General features: G+C 44.2%; 2 protein-coding genes across 6 annotated transcripts in view; one reads left to right on the top strand and one right to left on the bottom strand.

The window, feature by feature from the left end:
* The window catches only part of tnrc6ba (trinucleotide repeat containing adaptor 6Ba), a 27,601-nt gene extending 14,042 nt beyond the window's left edge, over positions 1–13,559 (bottom strand). The window contains exons 1-10 of one of the 2 annotated variants that reach the window (XM_060939674.1): positions 13,274–13,559; positions 12,234–12,321; positions 9,563–9,584; positions 9,000–9,350; positions 5,898–8,639; positions 4,927–5,088; positions 3,668–3,840; positions 3,468–3,536; positions 3,157–3,363; positions 2,442–2,561 (exon numbers count right to left, since the gene is read on the bottom strand). In XM_060939674.1, coding sequence (XP_060795657.1) covers positions 2,442–2,561; positions 3,157–3,363; positions 3,468–3,536; positions 3,668–3,840; positions 4,927–5,088; positions 5,898–8,639; positions 9,000–9,350; positions 9,563–9,584; positions 12,234–12,290 — 3,903 coding nt within the window. In that variant the 5' untranslated portion in view covers positions 12,291–12,321; positions 13,274–13,559. The remainder of the gene's footprint in view (positions 1–2,441; positions 2,562–3,156; positions 3,364–3,467; positions 3,537–3,667; positions 3,841–4,926; positions 5,089–5,897; positions 8,640–8,999; positions 9,351–9,562; positions 9,585–12,233; positions 12,322–13,273) is intronic. The other variant, XM_060939675.1, reaches the window with a different exon arrangement.
* On the top strand, positions 12,549–24,242 carry si:ch211-141o9.10 (probable endonuclease 4). Of its 4 annotated transcripts, none has more exons than XM_060939677.1 (8): positions 12,549–12,781; positions 14,897–15,100; positions 15,179–15,388; positions 22,960–23,139; positions 23,286–23,417; positions 23,589–23,693; positions 23,847–23,976; positions 24,068–24,242. In XM_060939677.1, the coding sequence occupies exons 2-8, from the start codon at positions 14,917–14,919 to the stop codon at positions 24,123–24,125; spliced, it is 999 nt and encodes a 332-aa protein (XP_060795660.1). In that variant the 5' UTR covers positions 12,549–12,781; positions 14,897–14,916; the 3' UTR covers positions 24,126–24,242. The 4 variants fall into 4 exon arrangements, with proteins under 4 accessions (XP_060795660.1, XP_060795661.1, XP_060795659.1 ...); XM_060939678.1 differs by lacking the exon at positions 12,549–12,781 and adding an exon at positions 13,496–13,691; XM_060939676.1 differs by lacking the exon at positions 12,549–12,781 and adding an exon at positions 14,134–14,212.

Below are 24,242 nucleotides of genomic sequence, written 5' to 3'. Positions count from 1 at the left end.
TGAGATGAGATTATTCTTACAGTGAAATAGACCCCTTGCACTGACGTCACATTTAACTTAACAGTAGCTACTATGTCTGGGGGACAAGTGAACTATGTTTACATACTGGTCATATACTGAAGCCAAGCAAAGATGTCTGGCATCTGTTGCTGTTGTCCAAAGAAAACTACAGCTAAAAAGAGCTCTACTACCGGATTATGTAGATAATCTTAGTCAGAAAGGAGCAAAGGATAGATATGCATGGAAATTAGAGTTTATTAGCGGTTATGAGCAGTACAAAATTCCTCGAAATGACTGGAGTAACGGTGCAGATTTGTAGCCTAGCATTAGCTACATGTTCAAATTTACCTTCTTCCCCCCCCGAAGAGTCCCGACATGGAAGAACAGTTTAAAAAAAAAAAAGCCATTACAAAAGCAAGAAAATCATCTTCGTGTAAATTTTTTTTTTTACCGACATCAGCTTTTGGGAATGGGGCGGCACGGTGGTGTCGTGGTTAGCGCTGTCGCCTCACAGCAAGAAGGTCCGGGTTCGAGCCCCATGGCCGGCGAGGGCCTTTCTGTGTGGAGTTTTGCATGTTCTCCCTGTGTCTGCGTGGGTTTCCTCCGGGTGCTCCGGTTTCCCCCACAGTCCAAAGACATGCAGGTTAGGTTAACTGGTGACTCTAAATTGACCGTAGGTGTGAATGTGAGTGTGAATGGTTGTCTGTGTCTGTGTGTCAGCCCTGTGATGACCTGGCGACTTGTCCAGGGTGTACCCCGCCTTTCGCCCGTAGTCAGCTGGGATAGGCTCCAGCTTGCCTGCGACCCTGTAGAACAGGATAAAGCGACTAGAGATAATGAGATGAGCTTTTGGGAACAGAGTGCTGTGAAAGCCAAAGCATTTACTCTGAAAGGACTCCGACCTGAACTGTGGGCTGGACGGTATTCCGGCCCTCTGTGTCTCAGCAAATCCACGGACATCTAGTTACACAGCTATTTGCACCATTTATGCAGTGATTCTTATTATTGTTAAAACAATATCTGAAGTGTTATTTGCACAATAAAATATCTTGCTCTAGACTTTCAAACAATATTGTAAGGTTTTATTTTAATTTTATCTAATAGTGGATGAAACAATAATTACAAATGCGAACAGAACCAGCACATTCCAGTTGCAGCTCTAGTCATACAGTAACTATAAAATCACCCTTGTAATAATAATTATTTCAATAAACAGTTAAATGTTCAGTTCCTTCTTCATTTATTCTCTATTCAAAAGGCACAACTGAGTTACACAGGACTGGGTTCCTCTAATAACAGAAACAAAGCTTCAGTGCTCTCTGCTCTTAAGGTTTTCTGTTCTTACAGGACATATCGCGCATGTTGCTCCTTGTTGGGATATTTTACCAAGTTGTTTGAAACCAATCTGGGTTTTCCGTGTCGAATAAGGAAGATGCTTCCATGAAGCAGCTAACTTGAATGTGAGCAGAAAAAAAATAAACGAGATTCTTCAGCAAACTCTTCCATACTCAATTCCAACTTTCTATTTAAAAAACAACAAAAAAAAAACCCACCATTTTAAATACAATTGCAAATTTCCCTGGAGTTTTCAGGCTTAGCTCCTCTCATCCTATTCTCTTTAACAACTAATTTCGTCATTGTTCTTGAAGCATTTGCTTCTTGTTAATATTTTTATTGATAGCGGGGAGACAGTAACACCTTTTATCTTTTTCTTAATATGAACCACCAAAAAACAGCACAAAAATTAAACCATAGTGAAGACAGATTAAGCCTTGCTTACATGAAAGACAGTGTCTGTTTGACCCCCCAGGTGTAATTATCACGTGATGTCATGCGCAAGGGGTCTATACAGAGCTCACTTTCCACTCTTCTTTGTGTAAAAGCAGTAAATTCTGATGTATTTCACACAATAGCGCCTCATAGAGAAGACGTGCACGTATCAATACTTCATCCTGCGCAAGCGTTGACGCCGTACCTACAGTGTAGGCTTGACGCAGAAGTATAAATCGGCTTTTTACACGGCACCACAAACACGGACTTCTTTCATCTCAAAATCTTACAAAAAAAAAAAAAAAAAGGTTATGCAGCTAAAATGCTTCAAAACTTTGGTACAAGAATCTTCATAAAATGTTATTCAGGTACACGGTCAAATTTCTGCATTTTACTCATTTCTATGTATTTGCATCCGTAGATATAAGAGAAAGACGGGATATCAACATTGGCCCAAAACTCCCACGAGTGCATCTTCAATAACAACTGAATCTAACCTGAAAGGGCAATAAAAGGTTAATGTGTCTATCCAGTACAAAAGAAACAAACTATCATAATGGCAAAAGAGCCACTGGACTATAAAATAATCAACCAAAAGAAATAAATGGATGTGTTGCTGAACTCAGCATGCCAGTTAAGAGAAGCAAAATAAAACCATCAGAGTCAGATACCTGAGGTGACAGGAACTGATGAGGCACTTGCGCTCGCACAGTTGGGTTAATGGGTGGCATCCCTGGCTGGTGCCTGGGCTGTGCCATTCCACCAGCACTCCCAAATATATGACCACCCATCTGCAGACAGAGTGTCACAAGAAAGTGTAAATATAAACTCAAAATCGAAAAGACTGAAGGGAATAAAGCGCTTACCAAGATAGAGAACAAACATCAGAGGATAGGAGGGAGAACAAAGGGGTAGTTTTGGAGTGATACTTGGATTTGGGTAATGAAGGATTTATACACGCAACAATTAAAACTGGCCAGGGATGATGCAGTGAGACTGAGATGGGCTAAAAGAGATACAGTGGCACAGCCTTACTTGTCTAGGGGGATTGGGGTGGTTGTAGAGGGGAGAGGGCTTGAAGACAGTGGGCGGAGAATATGGAGAACAAGGCCCCTCCTCCCCAAGGCACCCATCCTGATTGGTGAAAGGCAAGGTCTGCTGATCACAGTGAGAGCAAAGCAGACAGGGCCAAATACAGGATTTGATAAAGAGGAAATAGGTGTAACAGAGAGGGATAGGTACGTGAAGTCAAGAAATTTGAAAGAGGAGAATACAAGGATACACAGGGCAATGAATTAACAAATCAGAAATGCTAAGCAAGAGACTTCTTTAAAAATAAATAAATAAATAAATAAATAATATTAAAATTAAATTGTGACAAGTTACCTTGTCGTAATAAGGCCCAGTCTCAGCAGGCCCCACCTCTTTGGAACTAGGTGAACGGAAGACGACTCCTCCTCCGCCTCCACGCCCTCCTTTGCGCATCTCTCCATTGTAGTCACTCAAACCCATCCCTCTTTTATCTCCATCCATCTTTTTATCCTGGGGAGGGCCAGGGGCCAGATCCAAAGAACGGCCACTGGGGTCCTCTCCCTATAAACCAACTTCATTAGTTTAACGAGGTCACGCTATTCTACAGAAGTACTACAAGTATTAATACATATGAACACATCTTCAGTTATTCATGCAATACTAACCATAAGCCCCATGTTTGAGAACTGTCTAGTCATGGGGTTCATCCAAGAGTCGCCACCTTTTACTGAACCCTGAAGGTGACAAAGCATGCATTCTTTAATTCTAAACACCAAGCGCAGCAACTTTCTCCACTCCCAAACAGACGCATCATGTCTTATTTAATACAATATCGAGTTAAGAATTGAATGTTATCTTCGTATACCTTGTTAGCCTTCTTGCCTCCCCAACCCCCAGAGTTGTATGAAGAGCTACTGCCTTGAGATCCAGCACTGTTCCACACACCACCGCCCTCATCCTCCTCCTCCCAGCTAGAGTGACGAGAGGCACTGACAGAACCTTCTCTCTCACCCCAGCCTTCTTGCATAGACTTTGAACCTATTGAAACAAACAACCACTAAGCTAATGGGCTGGAAAAATTAGTTATAAATTATGATCTATGAAACCTTTCCATTACTTCACACTAGCATGCCAGACTAATACTTGCATAGTATATTTCCTGTCAATACACGAGGCATATCCCGTATTTATAAATATTTTTGTATTGTTAGCTTTTTCACTGCAACTGCCTCAGCTCGATATTGCACAGCATCATACTGCACATATCTACACTTAATACCACAGTTACTTTTTCCCCTAAAATCTAAGTAAATAAATTCTGTTTTACGTCACCAGACATTCATAAAAGGCATTTCACTGCACGTCATACTGTGTATGGACCCTTTTCATGTGATGTCACGACAAACGCGGCCACCATTTTGGACATGTACTACCAGTAGTTTACCACAGCCAACATTGAGGAACGCCAGCAAAGAAAGTGTTTATTTTCAGCAAGACTTCCATCATGCCACTATATTGTTGTGCACCTGGATGTAGTAACCATCAACAAACAAGGCAAGGGTTATCATTTTATCGGATCCCGGTAGATGCTGACCGACGGAGAAGATGGATAGCGGCATACCAACGCTTGTGTAGTGACCACTTTGCTGGAGGTAAGACGAATAAAATTAGCCAGAAAAGGCATTACATTGCTGTTAACATTCCATTCTAGTTTACTGTAATTATGATCTGGCAGCTATTTACACCGGATCCAGTGTAAATAGCTGCCGGAGCCAACGTCCGAGGTTCTGGAGCGCGCTCCGGCAAGCTCGGACGTTGGCTCCGGCAGCTATTTACACTGGATCCGGTGTAAATAGCTGCCAGATCATAATTACAGTAAACTAGTAAATACAGTTTTCTGCATCTCGCTCCTTTTTCTTTTATGTTTGTCGCCTTCCTCGCATTCAAACCGATTCGAGCCGAAGTCCACTACATGTCCAAAGTGGCGGTCGCGTTTATGAAGGTCACGTGACTGAAAAGGGTCTATACAGTAGTTGTGTGCGAGATGAATAAAATGTGTTTGTTTGCTTATAACCAGTATGTCAAGTGCACTAAACTTCTAATGCAGGAGTACAGCTTCCTCACCAGACTTGATAGGGTTAGGTGCATTTCCCCAACCTGATGCATTCCCAGCATTATCTGGATCACCCCAGCCTGTCGATGTGTCAGCAGGTTTGCCCCAAGCTGCAGTGCCATTGTCCACACATGGACTAGAGGGAGAGCTGCTTCTGCCCCATCCGGACGGCGCTAGTAATCAGCCAAATACAGATACATGGAAAACTTTGATCTTACACAATTTGTTGAGTGACTGATTTTTTTTTTTTTAAAGCCATTTCATGGGAAGAGCATTTCTAAGAAGGTACTATGATTTCTTCATAAATTAATAATTAAAACAAAGCTACATAAATAAACATAACTAAATGAGATGCTTCAGATATGTGATAATTCTAAAACTCGTGGTGGCATCTTGTTAAAAACAGCATCCAAAGTACTTTGAGAATAAAATTGTTCTCTTGTGGCATTTAGACCAGGACAACAAAGTAAAATTATGCTTGATTGTCAGAGATATCCTACAGAAATGGCATGATGGTGGTTCTCCACCCTTTAATAAAAAACAAACAAACAAAAAAACAAAAAAAACATGGGTGAGCCTTGAATGACCATTATGACGCCTGGTATCTACACTACTTGATCATATCGGTTTTGACATGAGAATTAAAAAAAATAATTAAAGAGAGTCTTCTTGATGGCTGGGTTCATTTCATACAATTTGCTTTCAAGACATTCATCCCATTCAGTCTGCCACAATTTGTTGTTAACAGTTATTCACACATTTATTTTACAGGCTATTAACACACTACTTACTGCATTAATGAAGAGGACCCAGGTATGCAAATTAGGTAAGTAAAACAAAAATTGTGCGAGTTCCACACACGGTGCTTCCTTTCATCTGACTGGTTAATGGCTGTAGAAGTCTAGTAATCAACTGAGCAGCACAAATTAACTGTGGCTAACATTTCTAATATTAGATTTTAACAATTAAACACCATTCTTACCCATTGCTGGGCCCTTATTGGAAGAATGTGAGAGGTTCATGTCCCTGTTTCCAAGACTTGTAGGCACTCTTCCTGGCATAGGTGGAGGTCCCTGCTGCTGAGACTGCACTGGTTGTGCCTGTCCAGATGAGCCATTGTTCTTGTCCCAATAATTGACATAATTGTAGTTATTGGGATCACCCCAGGCAGATGTTCCATCATCTATTTCCTTTTTCCTGCTAATAGATTGTGGAGAAGGTTCCTCCCAGCCACTTGGCTCTGAACTGTTCCCAGAGCCACTGGATATTTGGGGTATGGGCCCTGAGGTCCACCCTGAACTTTGGCTCGGGGCTGAAGGACCTCCTTGTCTTCCCCAGCCCCCTTGCATGGCCCCTGTGTCCAGTGACTGTGACTGCTGGGGCTGTGATTGTTGCTGCTGTTGTGCCTGACCTTTCAGAGAGGTCGACTGGCTGTTTGGCATCTGTGAAGTGTGTACATTCCCACCCCAACCCGAGTGAGATTTGCTACCCAGGTCTCCTCCTCCCCCACCTCCAGCTGCGTCAGTACCTCCTGCTCCCCAAGCTTTCCTTGGTGTGCCTTCATCCCAGCTTCCCCATGTACCTACTTCTGCATCTGCACGTGTACCTCCATTATCCTTCCCATCACCCCAATTCCCACTACTTGCTTTGGTCTCCCGCTCCCCCCATTCACTACCACTTCTCTGACCCCAGTTCCCCCCATCCCCTCTACCCATTTCATTCCAACCTCCAGTCCCTTTCTCATCCTGATTATTACCCCACTCTTCACCACCTCCTACTTGAGTACCCTGTTGTCTAAAATCTCCCCATCCACTCGATCCACCCCCTGTTACCTGATCTCTCCACTCCGGTCCTTCAGTGGCCCAACCTTTCCCTTGGCTCTCAGATGGACTTAACTCTCCCCAGCCTCCTGAAGACTTGTTCTGCCCCCCTGCTAACTGACCCACTCCACTACCAGATTGTGAAACACCAGGGTTTTGGATACTGTTAACAGCTGGCTGTGGACCTCGATTAGGCAGAGAGGAACTACTGCTGCTGCTACTACTACTGTTATCCCAGCCTTCACGGGGTGAGACAGATTGGGGTGCAAGGACTGAATTAGAGTTCAAGTTGGTGTTCTGAGGTTGACCAGGATGCAAAGATGAGGATGACGGGGCAGTGGTTGATGTTACAGTAGAGTATGGTGGAACATGGCTTGGAGCAGAAGATCTGGCTCCACCTGCTGTTCCTCCTTCTCCTTCCAAGTCCCATGCCACATTCTGTCGGATCTGTGTCTGCCCCCATCCTGAGTTGGACAGCACTCTGGGGTCCAGGTCAGGCCGGCTGAGAAGATTCTGTAAGGCCACTTCAGCATTGGGAGGCTGATGAGAGCGGTGGTGGCCATGGTGCTGATTGCCATTTCTTGAGTTTCCCCCACCACTGGAGGATGAGGTACCCCCTCCACCCCTGGTTCCCTGTCCTCCCCACTCACTGGAGTCTCCTGTTCCTCCATCTCCAGAGCCTTTCTGATTGTCCCAAGCTCTTGTCATAGTTGAAGTTGTGGTGGAAGAAACTGAAGGGTTTCCAGCACTACCACCACTGGTGCTGCTGTTACTGCTTGAGCCATCTCCATTTCCCCCACCTGGATTGCCAACACTACTTGCATTACCCCATTCACCAACTCCCCCATTCCATGCTCCCTGAGATCCTGTGCCCCATGTACTCCCGCCCACAGGCCCTCCTCTGTCGTCTTGTCCACTGAACCCCCATGAGTTTCCCCCATCTGCAGATACAGAACTACCCCCAGTTCCACCCTCCCATGCATCAGTTCTTGAGGCACCCGTTTTGGAATTTGCAGGAAAAGGCTGAGCTCTCCAATTAGATGAAGAGGTGGAAGATGATGATGCAGAAAGATCCCCTCCCCCCGTACTTCCACAGTCTCCATCACCCCCGTCCATCACTGCTATGTTTTTTGGTCCTGCTCCTGGCTCCAGTGCTGTACCACCCCATTCTCTACAAGATGGCTCTATGTCTCTATATTGCATTTGGTGAAGTTGGTGCTGATGAGAGGCTTGATTCACAGAAATAGAGCTGTTGGCAGACAATGATGAGCTTTGGAGAGGAGTGGAGCCACCCTCTGTTGCAGCTGCCCCAGCTCCATCTGGTACCAGGGCTGGCCAGGCAGAGGGGTTGGCATTAGGGTTAAAGTTGGCACCTGGAAACCCACAGTTGACACCAATGGAGCACTCAGTCCCTGAAAGAGGGGAGGCTTTGGATACGGAGGGCAACGATCCTGCTGCTACTGAATTTCCACCTGTGGCTCCCTGGGACCCCCAAACACTACTAGGCTGCATACATTCAATGGTTGAACAGGAGGATGTAGGTGGGGAGGGGCTACCAGAACTGACACCTTTCCCGCCTTCATTTACTCCTCCCACAACTTTCGGTTGTTGCCTTTCACCCCATGAGGCACTACAATTTGGCATCCCATTGCCATCTGCACCTCCAGAAACGGCTTTATCTCCTGTTCTGGCTCCATCCCCAGCAGCAATACTAGGCCATTCCTCCAGGTCTGACCCATCCACTATCACCTTCTCCCTGCCCTGAGAGAGGGGCTGGCTACCAGAGCTCACCCCCCACATGGAATTTGCATAATTTGTAGTAGTAGAAGAAGCAGCGATTGATGAGGAGGATGATGTGTGGGGCAGAGAGGAAGCAGCTGGACCTGCAGAACCCAAGCCGGTTTCTGTAAAAATAAAACATCTCTTCAGAACACCACAGTCAGTACCCTTTAAATTTTCTAAAAAAAAAAAAAAAAAAAAAATTAAATTTCTGTTGTACAATACTTTTCTTCTGCACGCTACTTTTCATATGTGTAATGTCAGAAGCAGAGTAAATATAAACTTTAACAATAACAACCACTTTGGCACAAACACGTACAGTGAACACCACCTTCATCTTCCTATTCAACAAATAAGCACAGCCTAATAGTATTTATTTATTTATTTATTTTTGTGTCTCCCCCCCCGTCCAAAACAACCAGATCACATTTCAGTTAAAACCATGCAGGTTATTTTACATAAGACTTCAAATCAAAGACTGTTACCTGAGGCAGCGGCCACTGTTGCATTGGGGCTGTCTCCCCCACTGTTGCCTCCTCCCAGCAGCATGGAGGACAATGGTGGCTGGCCCCTCTTCAGTAGCACTTTGTGGTCCTGCTGGCAACGGAATCGAGGGGGCACTTCACGGGGCATGTAGCGCTGTGGGGCCTGGGTACTGGGGGAGGGCTGTCCGTTGGCCACCGCCGACCGCTTAGCATTGTTCCCACCCTGAGGGGGGGCACCAGCAGCCGGGGTGGCAGTGGAGGATGTTGTAGAAGAGATAGGGCCAGGGCTGGGAGAGACCGAGCTGGGGACGGCAGGAGATTGGGCAGATGGGGTCTTGGTCAGTTCTGGCACTGTCATGGGACATGAGCATTTAGGGGAATTAGAGAAAGCCACATTTAACTGAAATTTAGGACAACACACAAGACCTACAAATGATGTAGCAGTGAAGCAATATGGCCAGTGAGGTAAAGAAAGGAAACTACACAAAGTGAAGCTTCACAGACAGACACACCACTGAGACACAGAAACCAAACATAGACCATTATGGTATATAGAAAATTACCTTTGTTCTTTTGCTCGACCACCTGAAATGTAAAAAGGTATAACACTTTGTTAAAATTCAGAAAAATCACTAAATTCCACATTTATTTGAGAAGCCTGATTTCATACACACACGCGTGTTATACAGTGCTCAGCGTAAATGAGTACACCCCCTTCGAAAAGTAACATTTTAAACAATATCTCAATGAATACAATTTCCAAAATGTTGACAAGACAAAGTTTAATATCATATCTGTTTAACTTATAACGGGAAAGTAAGGTTAATAATATAACTTAGATTACACATTTTTCAGTTTTACTCAGATCAGGTTGGTGCAAAAATGAGTACACCTCACAACAAAAACTATTACATCTAGTACTTTGTATGGCCTCCATGATTTTTAATGACAGCAACAAGTCTTCTAGGCATGGAATGAACAAGTTGGCGACATTTTGCAACATCAATCTTTTTCCATTCTTCAACAATGACCTCTTTTAGTGACTGGATGCTGGATGGAGAGTGATGCTCAACTTGTCTCTTCAGAATTCCCCATAGGTGTTCGATTGGGTTCAGATCAGGACACATACTTGGCCACTGAATCACTTTCACCCTGTTCTTCTTCAGAAATCCAACAGTGGCCTTAGATGTGTGCTTAGTCATGTTGGAGAAGTGCACGATGACCAAGGGCATGGAGTGATGGTAGCATCTTCTCTTTCAGTATAGAGCAATACATCTGTGAATTCATGATGCCATCAATGAAATGCAGCTCTCCGACAACAGCAGCACTCATGCAGCCCCACATAAGGGCACTGCCACCACGTTTCACTGTAGGCACCAAGCATTTTCCTTTGTATTCCTCACCTTTGCGACGCCATATAGTTTTGAAGCCATCAGTTCCAAAAACATTTATCTTGGGCTCATCACTCCAGAGTATAGAGTCCCAGTAGTCTTCATCTTTGTCAGCATGGGCCCTGGCAAACTCTAGGCGGGCTTTTTTGTGCCTGGGCTTTAGGAGAGGCTTCTTTCGTGGACAGCATCCATGCATGCCATTCCTCTGCAGTGTACGCCGTATTGTGTCACGGGAAATAGTCACCCCAGTTTGGCTTTCTACTTCTTTAGATAACTGCAGTGAACTGGCATGCCGATTTTCTTCAACCCTTCTCATCAGAAGACGCTCCTGTCGAGGTGTTAACTTCCGTGGACGACCTGGACGTCTCTGTGAGATGGCTGCAGTTCCATCTTTCTTAAATTTTTGTGCCGCTTTTGCTACAGTATTCTGACTGAGAAGTAAAGCTTTGCTGATCATCTTGTAGCCTTCACATTTGTGGTGTAAAGAAATTTTCTTTCTCAGGTCTTGTGTCATTTCTCTTCCATGTGGTGCCATTGCTGACAGCATGAAATAAGAAGGGGTTTTCTTTAAGTAACACCCTTTTATAGTCAACTGTCTGCTGGACACCTGTGTAATGACTAATTAGACTCACCTGTGATTGTATTCTTGTTAAATTAGACATTTGTAGTCTACAATTTAGCTTTGCTCCAGAGACTTTCAGTGGGGTGTACTCATTTTTGCACCACCCTAATCTGAGTAAAACTGAAAAATGTGTAATCCAAGTTATATTATTAACCTTACTTTCACGTTATAATTTAAACAGAGGTTATATTAAACTTTGTCTTGTCAACATTTTGGAAATTGTTTGTGTTCATTGAGATATTGTTTAAAAGGTTACTTTTCAAAGGGGGTGCACTCATGTACGCTGAGCACTAATATTAATTTTATATAAAAAGACAGACAACAAATATGCCACTTGTATTTTTCATACAAACTACATCCTCCAGGACAGTTGTAGTTCTCAAAGTGTTATTCATGAGAATATCGATGAACCGTTTTGATAAACTTGTGTACTTTGTGAATATGCCTATTAAATAAAAAAAAAAAAACCCACACACATTGGCTTGAAAATATGAAGCTTATCTTCTTGTGCTGAAAAACCTGCATTTTTCATACAAAATACACTGCAGCTCTGAGCGACATATTTCCCGACATTTCACTCTGATGACTTCACTCCCAGTGTTTCCCAGCTGACTTTGACGCGTGTTGTCAAAATGGCGAACCTGTTCAAAATTAAAATTCTTCTGATTAACTCCCTTTTTTTTTGGGTGGATGTATCCATATAAAATAAAAAAAACATTACACAATGGCGTGAAGATATGAAGTTTATCTTCTTGTGTTGAAAAATATTTCACTCATGAAATACACTGTACATTCACCACTGGAAGATAAACTTCATATCTTCGTGCAAGTGTGTAATATCCCCTCCCCTCCCCTTCTGTATGCGTGTGCATGTATATTATATTATACATACAAACATTATATAAAAGGGAGAGAGAATAACTGATGTGGTGAAGCTTAACAGATGTTTATTTAACATTTATGGAAGTAGTCTCGAGTGTCCACGCTTTTTTTTGCCTTATTAACACCAGGAAAGACACGGTATAACATGCAGTAACAATTTCTCATAGAGGTTCTATAACTTCAAATGCAAACAGTTAAAAAAATCACAAGGTGTTCATGAAGTGGTATAACCAGAATTAGACAATGTGTAAAAAAAAAAAGTCTGCTCTGCATCAACTTGTAACACAAACTACCTGCTGCATATCTAAAAGGTAAAAAGGTATAGAACAGCATCTTTACCTTCTGTGAGGTTTCCCTTTTCCTTTTATCTTCCTTCTTCCTTTTCTTGTCTTCCATGAACTGCTGTTCCCTTTCCAGACGCTCCTTTCTAGGAAAATAAAAAGCAATGGTCAACTCCACGATACTGCTATGCAAATAAAAACAATGAATTTGAGTAACAGAAAGGTCAATAACCTTTGAAAACCTAAAACGTAAAAACGCCCAACACTTGAAGCAGAATTAACGCGAAACAAGTGTGTTGACTAATAATTTTTGACATTGCTGGCTCTCCATTCACCCGCCCATTTCCTTATGAGCATTTCTGTGCAACAGCTCGTGCGCAGCTTCAGCTAAAGAACACTGTCGCGTCCACAACGCCATATTTGGCAGAATTCTAAAATTTAATGTCAAAACGTTAAACGCGTTAATTAGCCAACACCTGAAATCTGCCCCAAACACAGAGCTGGAAACGAGCTGTATGAGCTTAGCAACTACAGGGCTGTTATCAAGTCCATTAGCTAATCCACTCGAGGCCTATTGAACAACGAATCTCAACTTAATTGACGACGGTAAGCAAGTAAAAGGCTCACCTACCCCGAGCAATCTGCACCGGGTGACAAGTCAGAAGAAGCAACTAAGCTAGCCAGCCACCTGCCTTATATAAATAAGCAAAACTCCCGCTAGCTTGCTAGTTAGCCGGCTAGCCAAATATTTACGGTCCGCTGTCAAACAAACGCGCCGCGTTCACACGTTTTATCATCCTGGCTTTTAAATAACCCCAAAACACCTTCCGAATACTGTAACCGGCTTTAAAGTCTGATCTGGAAAGCTTATTAAAATCACTGAATCTGGAAAACCCAGTAACTTGCGTTAGCTTAGCGAGCTAACTACGCTAACAGTAAACGAGCTAGCTCTTTCCTACAATCCGTCGAATCGGAGAGGCTTGTAAACATGTTTAATTATGCATCAGTCTTTGGTTATTTAAATGCACACAAATGTGGCTAGTCAAACAAACAATCTGACCGTTCATTCGCTAAAGAAGAAGAAGAATCACTACTTACCCCAGGAATTACATGAAATGTAGCTAGGAAGCTAGCTAAAGTGCTTCAGTGCGAAATTGTAAATTACGAGGCATTCGAGTCGACTTGAAAGCCAACACACTCCATTAAAAGTACCCAACGATGCAGCTAATTGTGGAAACGTGTCCTCCACGGTGCTGTTCGTAATTGCAATGCGATAATGTAAACGAGGAAAAGACTAAACTGGTTTTAAAGCGCTGAAAAGTCAGTTGGTTGACGGTCGGCCATTTTACTGCTCGGTATGAATTGTGTGTGTGAGCAGCGCTCTGTCGGAAGGGGGGGTTAGCAAAGGGAAAATTTTGACCTTCAGTATTAAAAGTCCACAGATCGCTATTGACCAAGAATGACCTGGACTCCTGTTTTTCTCTTTTATTCACCGATGATATTCATAAAGACTAAAGTGAGCAAATCCCTTCACACTGACATTGACAACAGGTTACATGGTCTCCTACCTTCTCTATTCAAACAATGACGTCATATTTCGATTCATTCCATTCACTACAATAAAAAGCTGGGGGGGGGGTGTTAAAATAAAATAACTTCTAGAGCCATCAAATCTATCTATCTATCTATCTATCTATCTATCTATCTATCTATCTATCTATCTATCTATCTATTTGTATCCATCTATCGCTATAGAATTTATCGAATTTTATTGTAACTATTCAGACGCCATCTGTAAGTATAAAGATGTATGGGTTGAATCTTTATAAGGCTGAATATGGTTTTTATTGCTTGTTATTTATTTTGCCTACAGTATATTTTCTATCAGGCAACGTGACCACGCCCCTCCCGTGCGTCATCAGACATGTCCCGCCCATATATAAATAGTGCAGAGGGAGGGGGTGGGGCTACACAGACAGACAGACAGATAGACGATTAGCATGTGTGCGATGATCAAACAAATGATGATCTATTAACGTAAGAATTTTTTTGAAGGAAACTTTTACAAGTTTGCTTTTCATATTTCATAATAGTTCAAATATTCTGAGTATTTCGGAAAAAAAGAGAACTAGGGACGATATGAATTTAACCCATTGCTAAGTGTTGCTGTAGCTGATACTTAATGATGGCACTTTATTTAAGATCTTGGTGATTATGGATACTGTAAAGAAGGATATGATAATAACTGGTCATGAAATAGTTAGATTTTTTTTTTAATAGTAGCCAAGTATGGTATTTTTTTTCTTGTTGTTTGTCAATCCTCGATGTTACAGGATGAAACTGACACCTACAAACTTGTTTGTACTACGGATTTCCACCATTGTGAATTTGCGTGCGAGGTTAACAACCGAATCCAAAATAAATGTAAAAATAATTTAATCTTAAAACATGCCTGATCATGCTTTTGATGCTCATAACCTGGCAACATATTCGTGCAGTGCTGAGTTGTTTCATGTAAGGATGTCAGTATTGTCGGTGGTTTGGTCGTATTGTAGGCTAAGATAGAAAAAGTGGGATCAATACAAAGAAACTTTGAATTTATGCAATTCACTCAATACTCACTGTATTCAGCTGTACAGAGTGATAAAGTAACAAAAGCTATGTTGCATAACTTGAAATGATGTAAGGAATCAGGCTGATGGTGCTGGTTGTCCTCATCAGGTAACTAACTCGAAAAAGGAATGGGTCCACGCAAAAGAGGCGAGAAGATGAGAAAAGGAAGAAATCCACAAAAAATGGAGGAAACTGAAGACTCAGCTGAATTAGGTGAACCATCAGAAGAACGCACTGAAAAAGTGGTGAGGGAGAAGAAAAGAAGGACGAGAGAACAAAAAAAGTACATTGGTGCTCATGTCTCCATAGCAGGTAAGACACACAGAGCACATTGCTAACATAATTGCAGTAAAATTAGTCGAATATAATAAATCCCTTATATTTTTGAAGGAGGCATATGGAAAGCAGTTGAAGCAAGTGTAGACATGGGGGCTCACAGTTTTGGATTATTTTTGGGTTCCCAACGCGCTTGGCAAAGACCTGCCCTTGATCAGACTGCTGCAGTGAAATTCCAGCAGGCCTGTGTTCAACACGATTTTGACCCAACACACATCCTGCCACATGGATCTTACCTGATGAACTGTGGCTCTCCCAAGGAAGGTCTGTCCACCACATGAACATGCTATACCTCCAGCTGATAGAAAATATACACATGTTAAAGTGACACTCTGGCCAAAACCAAGAATGTAAAGCACGGTACAATGGTTATATACATACAAACCTACTTGAATTTTACAGCAGTGACAAATTACTCTCTAGAGCAATATTTTCTGGTTTGAATACTGGGAAACCTCCCTCTTGATGATTTCACCAAAATTTGGCCTCCTGCTGTATGACTGGCCAGTAATTTTTACTCACCTGCACTATATGACTAATGATTGGCTGCTCATGGTGAGTATTCATATTTGCTGTATTAACTGTGTATTATACTGATCAGTAGCGTACAGGTTATTAATGTATGTTAAAGCAACAAAACAAAAGCGTAACTCCTGTCAAAAACTGAGACTGAGAAATGCAGTTGTGCACTCTGCAACGCATGTCAACATAATAATAGTTTTCTCTCACAGTGCCCCTTTAACAACTGACATACAGTACCAGTCAAAAGTTTGGACACACCTTCTAATTCAGTGGTTTTTCTTTATTTTTATTATAATTAAATGTTCTTATTTTATTATCATTAAGACACTTCATGGGCGGCACGGTGGTGTAGTGGTTAGCGCTGTCGCCTCACAGCAAGAAGGTCCGGGTTCGAGCCCCGTAGCCGGCGAGGGCCTTTCTGTGCGGAGTTTGCATGTTCTCCCCGTGTCCGCGTGGGTTTCCTCCGGGTGCTCCGGTTTCCCCCACAGTCCAAAGACATGCAGGTTAGGTTAACTGGTGACTCTAAATTGACCGTAGGTGTGAATGTGAGTGTGAATGGTTGTCTGTGTCTATGTGTCAGCCCTGTGATGACCTGGCCACTTGTCCAGGGTGTACCCCGCCTTTCGCCCGTAGTCAGCTGGGATAGGCTCCAGCTTGCCTGCGACCCTGTAGAAGGATAAAGCGGCTAGAGATAATGAGATGAGATGAGACTATATTTATATTATTTACTGTTTGCTCTCAAACGTATTAAGAAGGCAACAAATTGCACTAATTAACTTTTGATGAGGCACCTATTAATTGAAAATCATTCCAGGTGACTACCTCATGAAGCTGGTTAAGATAATGTCAGTAGTGTGCAAAGCGTCAAGGTAAATGCTGGCTACTTTGAAGAATCAACAGTATGAAACATATTGTTTTTTTTTTTTACTCTAATGAAATGAGTCTTTATTTCAAGGCAGGCACATAAGTTATAAACAGATTGAGGATATTTAGTAGATTTGAAGTCTTAAATTAAAAGCTTTTGATTCACATTACCAGATAAATACCGAATGTAACACTTCAGTCAGTCAAACCTTATATAAACTTATAAGGTCCATCAGTCCGGGGGGGGAGAGAGAGAGAGATACACTTTACAGTAGAACACAATATGGTAGGTCTGGGCAATATGACGATACACAGTCAATATTGTCAAATTACCGGAAAACAGTTTTCTTGGATAGTGCGCTAATATTTTTTAATACGGACCAGGTCACTCCATGGTTATGAACAGTAATCAGTAGCAAACAGGATGTTATTTCTGTTGTTAATTAATATTTAATTTGGTTTTCCTTTTCCATGTTAAATTTCTTTCTTGAATTTAGATTATAAATTGCTGAAATCCTTTTTTAACACTTTTTTTTGTTTACCATATACAACCCCGATTCCAAAAAAGTTGGGACAAAGTACAAATTGTAAATAAAAACGGAATGCAATAATTTACAAATCTCAAAAACTGATATTGTATTCACAATAGAACATAGACAACATATCACATGTCGAAAGTGAGACATTTTGAAATTTCATGCCAAATATTGGCTCATTTGAAATTTCATGACAGCAACACATCTCAAAAAAGTTGGGACAGGGGCAATAAGAGGCTGGAAAAGTTAAAGGTACAAAAAAGGAACAGCTGGAGGACCAAATTGCAACTCATTAGGTCAATTGGCAATAGGTCATTAACATGACTGGGTATAAAAAGAGCATCTTGGAGTGGCAGCGGCTCTCAGAAGTAAAGAGGGGAAGAGGATCACCAATCCCCCCCTAATTCTGCGCCGACAAATAGTGGAGCAATATCAGAAAGGAGTTCGACAGTGTAAAATTGCAAAGAGTTGGAACATATCATCATCTACAGTGCATAATATCATCAAAAGATTCAGAGAATCTGGAAGAATCTCTGTGCGTAAGGGTCAAGGCCGGAAAACCATACTGGGTGCCCGTGATCTTCGGGCCCTTAGACGGCACTGCACCACATACAGGCATGCTTCTGTATTGGAAATCACAAAATGGGCTCAGGAATATTTCCAGAGAACATTATCTGTGAACACAATTCACCGTGCCAGCCGCCGTTGCCAGCTAAAACTCTATAGTTCAAAGAAGAAGCCGTATCTAAACATGATCCAGAAGCGCAGATGTCTTCTCTGGGCCAAGGCTCATTTAAAATGGACTGTGGCAGAGTGGAAAACTGTTCTGTGGTCAGACGAATCAAAATTTGAAGTTCTTTATGGAAATCAGGGACGCCGTGTCATTCAGAATAAAGAGGAGAAGGACGACCCAAGTTGTTATCAGCGCCCAGTTCAGAAACCTGCATCTCTGATGGTATGGGGTTGCATTAGTGCGTGTGGCATGGGCAGCTTACACATCTGGAAAGACACCATCAATGCTGAAAGGTATATCCAGGTTCTAGAGCAACATATGCTCCCATCCAGACGATGTCTCTTTCAGGGAAGACCTTGCATTTTCCAAGATGACAATGCCAAACCACATACTGCATCAATTACAGCATAATGGCTGCGTAGAAGAAGGGTCCGGGTACTGAACTGGCCAGCCTGCAGTCCAGATCTTTCACCCATAGAAAACATTTGGCGCATCATAAAACGGAAGATGCGACAAAAAAGTTCTAAGACAGTTGAGCAACTAGAATCCTACATTAGACAAGAATGGGTTAACATTCCTATCCCTAAACTTGAGCAACTTGTCTCCTCAGTCCCCAGACATTTACAGACTGTTGTAAAGAGAAAAGGGGATGTCTCACAGTGGTAAACATGGCCTTGTCCCAACTTTTTTGAGATGTGTTGTTGTCGTGAAATTTAAAATCACCTAATTTTTCTCTTTAAATGATACATTTTCTCGGTTTAAACATTTGATATGTCATCTATGTTCTATTCTGAATAAAATATGAAATTTTGAAACTTCCACATCATTGCATTCCGTTTTTATTTACAATTTGTACTTTGTCCCAACTTTTTTGGAATCGGGGTTGTAATTCCGTATAGAACTGCCACCTTATTGTGGTGGAGGGGTTTGCGTGCTTGAATAATCCTAGGAGCTATGTTGTCAGGGGCATTACGCCCCTGTTAGGGTCTCCCAAGGCAGACAGGTCCTAGGTGACAGGCCAGACCAAGAGCAGTTCACCAAAACCCTTATGGATAAAAGACCAAGGACCATGATGTTGCCTGGTATGGCGCAGCCGGGGCCCCACCCTGGAGCCAGGCCCGGGGTTGGGGCTCGTATGTGAGCGCTTGGTGGCCGGGCCTTTGGCGACGGGGCCTGGCCGGGCTTAGCCCGAAACGGTGACGTGGGCCCGACCTCCTGTGGGTTCACCACCCACAGAGGTAGCTGTAGGGGGCCGGTGCAGTGTGGATTGGGTGGCAGTCGAAGGCAGGGGCCTCGATGATCTGATCCCCGAACACAGCGGCTAGCTGTTGGGACATGGAATGTCACTTCGCTGGGGGGGAAAGAGCCTGAGCTTGTGCGGGAGGTTGAGAAGTACCGGCTAGAGATAGTCGGGCTCACCTCCATGCACAGCTTGGGCTCCGGAACCCAGCTCCTCGAGAGGGGCTGAACTCTCCACTTTTCTGGAGTTGCCCATGGTGAGCGGCGGCGGGCTGGTGTGGGCTTGCTTATAGCTCCCCAGCTCAGCCGCCATGTGTTGGAGTTCACCCCAGTGAACGTGAGGGTCGCCTCTCTGCGCCTTCGGGTCAGGGAGAGGGCTCTTGCTGTTGTTTGTGCCTACGGGCCGAATAGCAGTATAGAGTATCCGGCCTTCTTAGAGTCCTTGGGAGAGGTACTGAGAGGTGCTCAGACTGGGGACTCCATTGTTCTACTGGGGGACTTCAATGCTCACGTGGGCGATGACAGTGATACCTGGAGGGGTGTGATTGGGAGGAACGGCCTCCCCGATCTGAACCCGAGTGATGTTTTGTTATTGGACTTCTGTGCTAGTCACGGTTTGTCCATAACGAACACCATGTTCGAGCATAGGGGTGTCCATAAGTGCACGTGGCACCAGGACACCTTAGGTCGGAGGTCGATGATTGACTTTGTTGTCGTTTCATCTGATCTCCGGCCCTATGTCTTGGACACTCGGGTGAAGAGAGGGGCTGAGCTGTCAACTGATCACCACCTGGTGGTGAGTTGGATCCGCTGGCGGTGGAGGAAGCCGGACAGACCTGGCAGGCCCAAACGTATGGTGAGGGTCTGCTGGGAATGTCTGGCTGAACACCCTGTTGGGGAGGTCTTTAACTCCCACCTCCGGGAGAGCTTCTCCCAGCTTCCGAGGGAGGCGGGGGACATTGAGTCTGAGTGGACCATGTTCTCTACCTCCATTGTAGACGCGGCTGTTCAGAGCTGTGGCCGCAAGGTCTCCAGTGCCTGTCGTGGCGGCAATCCCCGAACCCGGTGGTGGACACTGGAAGTAAGGGATGCCGTCAAGCTGAAGAAGGAGTCCTATTGGGCCATGTTGGCCTCCGGGACTCCTGAGGCAGCTGACGGGTATCGGCAGGCCAGGCGTGCCACAGCTCGGGCAGTTGCGGAGGCAAAAACTCGGAACTGGGAGGAGTTCGGTGAGGCCATGGAGGAGGACTATCGGTCGGCCTCGAAGAAATTCTGGCAAACCGTCTGGCGCCACAGGAGGGGGAAGCAGTACTCTGCCAACACTGTTTACAGTGCAGGTGGGGAGCTGTTGACCTCGACTGGGGACATTGTCAGGCGGTGGAAGGAATACTTCGAGGATCTCCTCAATCCCACTGTCACGTCTTCCATTGAGGAAGCGGAGGCTGATGACTCAGAGGTAGACTCATCCATTACCCAAGCCGAAGTCACTGAGGTGGTTTGCAAGCTCTTCAGTGGCAAGGCACCGGGGGTGGATGAGATCCGCCCTGAGTATCTCAAGTCTCTGGATGTTGTGGGGCTGTCTTGGCTGACACACCTCTGCAACATCGCGTGGCGGTCAGGGACAGTGCTTCTGGAGTGGCAGACTGGGGTGGTGGTCCCTCTTTTTAAGAAAGGGGACCGGAAAGTGTGCTCCAATTATAGGGGAATCACACTTCTCAGCCTCCCCGGGAAGGTTTACTCCAGGGTACTGGAGAGGAGAATTCGGCCAATAGTTGAACCTCAGATCCAGGAGGAACAATGCGGTTTTCGTCCTGGTCGTGGAACACTGGACCAGCTCTATACCCTTCATAGGGTGCTCGAGGGTTCATGGGAGTTTGCCCAACCAGTCCACATGTGCTTTGTGGATCTGGAGAAGGTATTCGATTGTGTCCCTCGTGGTATTCTGTGGGGGGTGCTTCGGGCGTATGGGGTTCGGGGCTCTTTGCTAAGGGCTGTCCGGTCCCTGTACGAATGGAGCAGGAGTCTGGTTCGCATTGCCGGCAGTAAGTCAGACCTGTTCCCAGTGCATGTTGGACTCTGGCAGGGCTGCCCTTTGTCACAGGTTCTGTTCATAATTTTTATGGACAGAATTTCTAGGCGCAGCCAGGGGCTGGAAGGAATCCTGTTTGGGAACCACAGGATTTCATCTCTGCTTTTTGCGGATGATGTTGTCCTGTTGGCTTCTTCAAACCAGGACCTTCAGCATGCACTGGGGCGGTTTGCAGTCGAGTGTGAAGCGGCTGGGATGAGAATCAGCACCTCCAAGTCCGAGGCCATGGTTCTCGACCAGAAAAGGGTGGCTTGCCCTCTCCAGGTTGGTGGAGAAGTCCTGCCTCAAGTGGAGGAGTTTAAGTATCTCGGGATCTTGTTCACGAGTGAGGGAAGGATGGAGCATGAGATCGACAGGCGGATCGGTGCAGCCTCTGCAGTGATGCGGTCGCTTTACCGGTCTATCGTGGTGAAGAAGGAGCTGAGCCAAAAGGCGAAGCTCTCGATTTACCGGTCGATCTACGTTCCGACTCTCACCTATGGTCATGAGCTTTGGGTAATGACCGAAAGAACAAAATCGCGGATACAAGCGGCCGAAATGAGTTTCCTTCGCAGGGTGGCTGGGCGCTCCCTTAGAGAGAAGGTGAGAAGCACAGTCACTCGGGAGGACCTCGGAGTAGAGCCGCTGCTCCTCCACATCGAGAGGAATCAGCTGAGGTGGCTTGGGCATCTCTTTCGGATGCCTCCTGGACGCCTCCCTGGGGAGGTGTTCCAGGCATGTCCCCCTGGGAGGAGGCCCCGGGGAAGACCCAGAACATGCTGGAGGGACTATGTCTCTCGGCTGGCCTGGGAACGCCTCGGTGTTCTTCCCAAGGAGCTGGCCGAGGTGTCTGGGGAGAGGGAGGTTTGGGCTTCCATGCTCAGACTGCTGCCTCCGCGACCCGGCCCCAGATAAGCGGAAGAAGACGAGACGAGATGTTCCAAATATTATTTCATAGTTTTGACGTCTTCAGTATCGTTTAGCAATGTAGAAAATAGTCCAAATACAGAAAAACCTATGAATTTGTCAAAACTTCTGACTGGTACTGTATTCATGATGCAGTATATAAAGTAATGATTGACCTTCTGACATGCTCTCGTACATAACTGTTAGATAGCGCTCGCTCATTTTCTGCATTTTTACCTATTTGATACTGAAAGTTAAATCTTATTCTCTATAAAATGGCAGGTTGTGCTATTTACTCATCTCATCTCATTATCTCTAGCCGCTTTATCCTGTTCTACAGGGTCGCAGGCAAGCTGGAGCCTATCCCAGCTGACTACGGGCGAAAGGCGGGGTACACCCTGGACAAGTCGCCAGGTCATCACAGGGCTGACACATAGACACAGACAACCATTCACACTCACATTCACACCTACGGTCAATTTAGAGTCACCAGTTAACCTAACCTGCATGTCTTTGGACTGTGGGGGAAACCGGAGCACCCGGAGGAAACCCACGCAGACACGGGGAGAACATGCAAACTCCGCACAGAAAGGCCCTCGCCGGCCACGGGGCTCGAACCCGGACCTTCTTGCTGTGAGGCGACAGCGCTAACCACTACACCACTGTGCCGCCCTGTGCTATTTACTATATGTTTCTTTTATATCACCAGTGTTTGTGTCAATTTTTGCCATCTTCATTCTAATGGCAAAGATCAACATGAAGTACTTTAACTTAAGCTGCTGATTATTTATGATTATCATAATTGTCTTAAATAAAGGGGACGTTATATTGAATTTAATGTAAGAAGTGTAAAAAATTGACATAATCTGAAAGGTAAACTAAATTTATGGCACAAATATCTGTGTAAAAGCTTAAAAAGAACTTAAGAAACTGTAGTTTGGTTGCTGTGCTCTTTCTTACAACTCAGATGTGTTTGGTAAGAGCCAAGCCATGCTGGTTGATGAACTCAGTCGCTGCAGTGTTTTGGGCCTCACTCAGTTCAACTTCCACCCTGGGGCCTCCATAGACTCCAGCAAAGAGCAGTGCATCGAGAGGATTGCCCAAGCTATAAACCATGCTCACCAGCAAATACCTACAGTCTGTACTGGTAAACTAATTGCTCATGAACCACAATAATTAGATATAATGTGTATTATTATTATTATTATTAATTGGGCCATACACACAGAGTTTATTAATTTGTACTATTTTTGGCTACGCGTTCCCTCACTCTGTTTTGCAACCTCTCCCTAGTGCTTGAAAATATGAGTGGACAGGGAAGCACTGTGGGTGGACAGTTTAATGAGCTGAAGAGCATAATTGACCGTGTTCGAGATAAGACACGTGTTGGAGTATGTCTAGACACATGCCATGCATTTGCAGCAGGTGAGTAGAGAAGTATGTTTTTCTCTAGGAAGATTAATTTTAGCTAAATATCTTTTGTACAATATAACAGAACAATACCTATGACGCATAGTTTTAATCGGTCTCATGGCTCACGTTAGCAATATACAGTATATAGTTCAAATGTTGTGGGGAAACTTCTTGTCCCTGCAGGTTATGACATTTCTTCAGCAGGAGGAGTGAAGTCTGTGCTTGACGAATTTGACCAAGTGGTTGGACTGCACTACCTGAGAGCAGTTCACCTCAATGACTCAAAAGGTGCCTTTCTGAAATAGCTGTACATTTTATCAATTTTTAGTGGTTAATTATGTTGTTGTCTAGTAATTCCTTTTAAACACACTTTCCATGCATGTAGCAAAACTACTTTCTACTGAATTTGTATTGCCATAATGTGTTACCTGAGCTTTACAGGTAAATTGGGCTGCCATTTGGACCGCCATGAGGACATTGGCCGTGGACAGATTGGCATCTCTGCTTTCCGAAACATTGTGAACGAGCCTCGACTCGACAACATCCCTTTCATTCTTGAGACACCTGGCCGGTAAGTATTAAAAACATCAATAGTCGAATATTGTCAGTGAGAAGAGTAGTCATTACTTTGGGTAATTTGTATTTGTACGCTGTGTCCACAGCCCAGGTTTTGAATATGCTGAGCAAATTGAGCTCCTGTATTCTCTCTGTGAGGACTAGAATCCACAGGGGGCCTCTTCATTCGACAACTATAAACATTTTGCCTTCTGTTTGATACTGCTCACATCCTGTACATTTTATCCAGACATACAATAAATGTAAATTATGTTGAAATCA

This window comes from Neoarius graeffei, chromosome 14, assembly GCF_027579695.1.
Source record: "Neoarius graeffei isolate fNeoGra1 chromosome 14, fNeoGra1.pri, whole genome shotgun sequence".
Classification (NCBI taxonomy): domain Eukaryota; kingdom Metazoa; phylum Chordata; class Actinopteri; order Siluriformes; family Ariidae; genus Neoarius; species Neoarius graeffei.
The sequence above is the reverse complement of the archived record's forward strand: the minus strand, read 5'-3'. Positions and strand labels throughout refer to the sequence as shown.

What these genes read in the sequence shown, in the direction of transcription:
- si:ch211-141o9.10 (XM_060939677.1), top strand. Translation starts at nt 14,917, where the DNA reads ATGGGTCCACGCAAAAGAGGCGAGAAGATGAGAAAAGGAAGAAATCCA. An exon ending in TCACCTCAATGACTCAAAAG is followed by an intron (nt 23,694 to 23,846) that starts GTGCCTTTCTGA and finishes TGAGCTTTACAG; the next exon opens with GTAAATTGGGCTGCCATTTG. An exon ending in ATTCTTGAGACACCTGGCCG is followed by an intron (nt 23,977 to 24,067) that starts GTAAGTATTAAA and finishes CTGTGTCCACAG; the next exon opens with CCCAGGTTTTGAATATGCTG.